Here is a 5,531-nt window from a genome sequence, read left to right as displayed (position 1 = left end):
TCTCTCTCTCTCTCTCTCTCTCTCTCTCTCTCTCTCTCTCTCTCTCTCTCTCTCTCTCTCTCTTCAGGCTTTATTAGTCTCTGCTTGTGGGAAAAATGAATTATAAGCTGACCAGAGAAAGCAGTCTAACCAGAGAAAGGTGTGGAGACCAGAGCCAGTTCTTCCCAGGGCAGTGCAAACACTGGTTGGGAAGCGGGTTGGATGGTGTAGGGATGTGGGGACGAGCACCGGTAGTGGCCAGTTCCTGGGTGGTAGGCTCAGTTTAGTAAAGGTGAGAGTAGTGATGGGTCAAAATAACTGAAGCATTTTGTAACTTGTAAAATTGTGTGTGTCATTTTAGGGTAAAAACCAAACCAAGGAACCAGAGACACCCCCACCTCCTGCAGGGCCTGTAGCAACTGATCCTAAAGGTTTTGTCACCATCTCCATCCATGCCAAACCTGGCTCCAAACAGAATGCTGTGACAGGTACATCTGAGCACTGGATGGGATTTGGGTGTGGATCGAGCGGTTTCTTTATCTTCTTTTTTGCCTTGTTGTCTAAAAGTTTATCCTGCAACTGTAAATGGTATTTTTTATATCTTCATTTAGGAGCTTCTCCATTTAAACATTCTATAGTCTCATATAAAGAAAGGTATTTGAAAGAAAATGTACAATATTTAATACCAAATCAGATGGAATCTTTGTATCTTTTCTTTTTAAAAAAAATGTGGTGTTTTGGAGATGGGCCTGGTCATATATACCAATAATTCACAAGTACTGAGGCAGGAGGTCAGCTAGAATACAACAAGACCCTGTCTCTAAACAACAAAATGTTTAGGAAGATCACATTAGGAAATGTATATATAGCTTAGACTATTCTTAATTATTACTGTTCCAAAGAGTAAAAGCACTGATGGAGAAGAGATTCTTTGGTTTAGTTTAATGATCATTAACCTAAAGAATGGGAGAATGCCCGGGCTCTGAGACCCTGACTGATTCCTGTGTGAAGTTAAAGTTTGATCTGCATTATCTTAAGATTCATTATTTTCTTTTCTTCTTTTTAAAGAATTTATTTATTTATTTATTTATTTATTTATTTATTTATATTTGAGAACACTGTAGCTGTCTTTACCAGAAGAGGACATTGGATCCTATTACAGATGGTTATGAGCCACCATGTAGTTGCTGGGAATTGAACTCAGGATCTCTGGAAGAGCAGTCAGTATTTTTTTTTTTTTTTTTTGGTTTTTTGAGACAGGGTTTCTCTGTGTAGCCTGGCTGTCCTGGAACTCACTCTGTAGACCAGGCTGGCCTCAAACTCAGAAATCCCCCTGCCTCTGCCTCCCAAGTGCTGGGATTAAAGGCATGCGCCACCACTGCCTGGCACAGTCAGTACTCTTAACCACTGAGTCATCTCTCCGGCCTCAAGAATCTTTATTTTCAATAAAGATTCAAGATAAAGCTTTGTGCCAGGCAGTGGTGGCACATGCCTTTAATTCTAGCATCCAGGAGGCAGAGGCAGGCAGATTTCTTTCTTTTTTTTTTTTTTTTTTTTGGTTTTTTCAAGACAGGGTTTCTCTGTATAGCCCTGGCTGTCCTGGAGCTCACTTTGTAGACCAGGCTGGCCTTGAACTCGGAAATCCTCCTGCCTCTGCCTCCCAAGTGCTAGGATTAAAGGCGTGCGCCACCACTGCCCAGCTGGCAGGCAGATTTCTGAGTTTAAGGCCATCCTGGTCTACAGAGTGAGTTCCAAGACAGCTAAAGAAACTACACAGAGACCCTGTCTCAAAAACAAAGATAAAGCATTGTACACCAAATTATTTTTTATATTTTGAAAATACCATCAAAAACAAAGTGTTAGGTAGGCCTGGTTTGTGCTCATGTCCTGTTGTCTTGAATCTGTTGCCAGATAAGATACAGGTAATTGTAGCTTATGCTGGGCTCAAAGTTACCTTCTGCCTCAGCCTCTCAAGTGCTAGTATTTTAGGCTTGTGCCCCAAGCCCAATCTTTGGCCAGTATTTCCTAAGCCAAATCTAAGATGGAATCAACTATAAGGGACATGGAGTATTTATGTACATTATTTTTAAAAATTAGAACAACTAAAACTCTTCTATCCAATATGGCTCAATTTTAAAGATGCTAAAATGAAAAACTGCGTCTGAGAATGGGAGAGCCTTTTACTGACTTGTCCTTGTGGAATATCTAGATGTGTTGTTATATAGGGTGCATGTGTATGGACATGGCTGATTGACCTCAGATGCGGGATCAGTTCATGCTCATTTGCGAACGACTTTGAGTAAATACTTAGCTCTCCTAATAGCTGTGAAGTGCTATAGGCCACATTACCCAGTTCCAATTGTGTCACCTGTAGAATGGGGCTCATAATGGAATTAAGTTACAGTGACGCCCTTTAGGGAGGCTCATATGGTCTTAAAAGAAGTGAAATTACTACGTCAATGCTAAATGCATTGAATATTGAAAACATCTAAGATACATAACTCAAAAGGAAGGAACCTAGCCTAGAGGGCAGCTCTTCCTGATGTGAGACCTGAACCCTGTGCAATCCTCAGTGCAGCTTCTGGAGTGGCTGGAGCTGGAGCTGGCTCCGGCTCCCTAGTCCCCTTCCTAGTGACTCTTCCTAATCAAAGGCGTGTCTAGTTGCCTAAATCCAAGATGCGCTAAGACTCTAGACCTGTGTCAGCAGGGTTTTGTGGGTGTGTTCTATGCCTGCAGAGACTGCTTCTCTTTCTCTGGGGTATATGTGTAGTCATTCAGTTCGGTCCTTGTTTATATGCAAGAGACTGAAGCCAGTTCAACAGTTAGTAGTTGAAGTCCTGTCCTGGGTAAATACACACTGCCTGACGTTTCTTTGCTCCGTTTCTTCCTAGATCTGAGCACTGAGGCTGTTGGTGTGGCCATCGCGGCACCTCCGTCTGAGGGAGAGGCGAATGCAGAGCTCTGTCGTTACCTTTCCAAGGTCTTGGACCTCAGGAAGAGTGATGTGGTTCTGGATAAGGTGGGTCTCTCCTTTTTAAGTTATTATATTTTGATCATAGTTCATATTTTCTATAAAAGGGGCGGTGGTGGCGCACACCTTTAACCCCAGCACTTGGGAGGCAGAGGCAGGGGGATTTCTGAGTTTGAGGCCAGCCTGGTCTACAAAGTGAGTTCTAGGACAGCCAGGGCTACACAGAGAAACCCTGTCTCGGGGGCGGGGGGGGGGAGGTAGGTTTTCTTAAAACCAGGTTTTAAAAAAAGTTATTCGTGTCTGGCTGTTTTGCCTGGGTGTTTATCTGTACCACATGTATACCTGCTACCCTCCGAGGCCAGAGAGGCTGTCAGATCCTCTAAGACTGGAGTTACAGATGGCTGTGAGCCACCATGTGGGTGCTGAGAATCGAATCTGGGTCCTCTAGAAGAGCAGTCAGTGCTCTCAACCACTCATCCATCTTGTCAGTCTTGTAAAGCCAGTTTTTAAAAACTCATTCATTTAAATGCAAAAATGTGTGATTTCAGCCTCCTTCATCCACACTGCCTCCATCCATGTAGCAACCGCTCACTCCTTATAGACCTTCATTCTGCTCACTTACTATATGTTTCCCATAAATTCCTAACTGTCCCTACTGTCAGGTTAATTTTGCCCACTTCCTGTAAGACATCACTATACCGAAAAGAATCTAAAATGTTTGTCATCTGCATTCAGGAGTTCCCCAGGTATTTCTGACCCCACATTGCTCCTGCTCACTTGAGAATGCTGACTGTGAAGATAAGTTAGTCTGTCAGAATCACTCTAGCACTTCAGGGGGACAGCGTCAGGGTTCAAGTTCATCTTTGGCTATATGTTGAGTTTGAGCTAATCCTGGCTACATGAGACCCTGTCTTAAAGAAGGAAAAAAAAAGACTTCAAAATTAGCACACTGTAAACATTCATGTTGAAATTTTAATGCCAAACTTTTGTTATAAAACTTTGAAGTAGAAAAGCAAAATCCCTGGAGAATTGTAGGAACTTGCCATAAGGCGGAAACATCCAAGGCCATTGGGAAAGGCCATGCATAATCCCTGGTGGGATGTGCTGCAGTGGGGAAAGGCCATGCATAACCCTGGAGGGATGTGCTGCAGTAGGGACAGGCCATGCATGACCCACGATAGGACATGCTGCAGTGGGAACAGGCTATGCATGGCCCCCGATGGGACGTGTTGCAGTCAGTGGGGAAAGGCCATGCATGACCCCTGGTGGGATGTACGGAAGTAGGGACAGGCTGTGCATGACCCCCGGTGCGACATGCTGCAGTGGGGATAACCCCCGATGGGATGTGCTGCAGTGGGGAAAGGCCATGCATGACCCACGATAGGACATGCTGCAGTGGGGACAGGCCATGCATGACCCCTGGTGGGACAGTGAGGACAGGGAGGACTGCAGCTCCTGCCAGTGTAAGGGCGCTGAAGGTGTCTTTTTTTTTTTCTGGCTCAGGGTGGTAAATCTCGGGAAAAGGTGGTGAAGCTCTTGGCCTCTACAACTCCAGAGGAGGTCTTGGAGAAGCTGAAAACGGAAGCTGAAAAGAAATAAAGGCAAGCAATGGCAAGCACTTCCTTGTGGAGCTCTCGTAAGAGTAGAGGAGGCCAAGAGGAAAGTATACAGCGGTGCCCAGATGTGGAGAATGGAATCCATAGATAGGATCAGACTAAAATACAAGTAGGAAATCTAAGTCTATACATTAAGTACAGGCTCTCAAATCCCTCACTGTGGGAGCTGGAGACACCTCAGTGGTTAAGAGTACTTGCTGCTCTTCCAGGGGATCTGGACTCAGCTCCCAGCACTGGCACTGGAGGGCTCACAAACTCCAGTTGCAGGTGTCCCGACATTCTTTTCTGACCTCTGAGGTCCCTTGCAGACTTGTGGTTCATGTATGTACATCCAGGCACACACACACACACACACATATATACTAAATAAATAAACCTTTCAAATCCCCAAGTGCAAACAGCCTGAAATATATTACTCTAATTTCATGGGATTACAAGGAAACAGCTGCTGTCCGTGATGGAGCGTCTGATCTACAGGCACTGGGAGATGAGTTGAAGGTCACTGCATGGAGGAGGACAGGAAACCAGCTGCCTGGACTCCTGGTGAAGTGCTTTTAGCTTCATAGCTCCACAATGTTTCTGGAGTTCTGGGGTCTTCTAATTCAGTTTATAACTGGAAAAACCTTTTGTACTGCTTCTATTCTAAGTTTTTTTTTTTAATGCAAAAGTTTTTTTTTTTAAATATCTTTTAAACATTCTCTGGAACATTTTGTGGAAAAGTAAATAATCATGAAGACATATAACTTAATGTCAGTTACTTTTGGAACCCTGTAAACTTTCAAATCTAGAAGTTCTTAGGAATCTCCAAAGATCTTAAAAGAATAAAGAAGTGTCTAGAGGAATGGCTAGTAGTTAAGAGTGCTTATTGCTCTTGGAGAGGACTTGAGTTCAGTTCCCAGCAACCCAACATGGAGTGGCTCACAACCGCCTGTAATCCCAGTTTCAAGGGATCCAGTACTTCTGGT

The 5,531-nt window shown here is 44.0% G+C and overlaps 1 protein-coding gene across 2 annotated transcripts in view; it reads left to right on the top strand.

The window, feature by feature from the left end:
* The window catches only part of CUNH15orf40 (chromosome unknown C15orf40 homolog), a 6,122-nt gene extending 1,158 nt beyond the window's left edge, over positions 1 to 4,964 (top strand). For both annotated transcript variants that reach the window (XM_031387189.1, XM_031387188.1), the window contains exons 2-4: positions 341 to 467; positions 2,871 to 2,998; positions 4,454 to 4,964. In XM_031387189.1, coding sequence (XP_031243049.1) covers positions 341 to 467; positions 2,871 to 2,998; positions 4,454 to 4,549 — 351 coding nt within the window. In that variant the 3' untranslated portion in view covers positions 4,550 to 4,964. The remainder of the gene's footprint in view (positions 1 to 340; positions 468 to 2,870; positions 2,999 to 4,453) is intronic.
* Positions 4,965 to 5,531: the final 567 nt, after the last annotated feature.

This window comes from Mastomys coucha, unplaced genomic scaffold (assembly GCF_008632895.1).
Source record: "Mastomys coucha isolate ucsf_1 unplaced genomic scaffold, UCSF_Mcou_1 pScaffold21, whole genome shotgun sequence".
Taxonomy (NCBI): Eukaryota; Metazoa; Chordata; class Mammalia; order Rodentia; family Muridae; genus Mastomys; species Mastomys coucha.
Note: the sequence above shows the minus strand (reverse complement) of the source record. Positions and strands in the feature narration are given on the sequence as shown.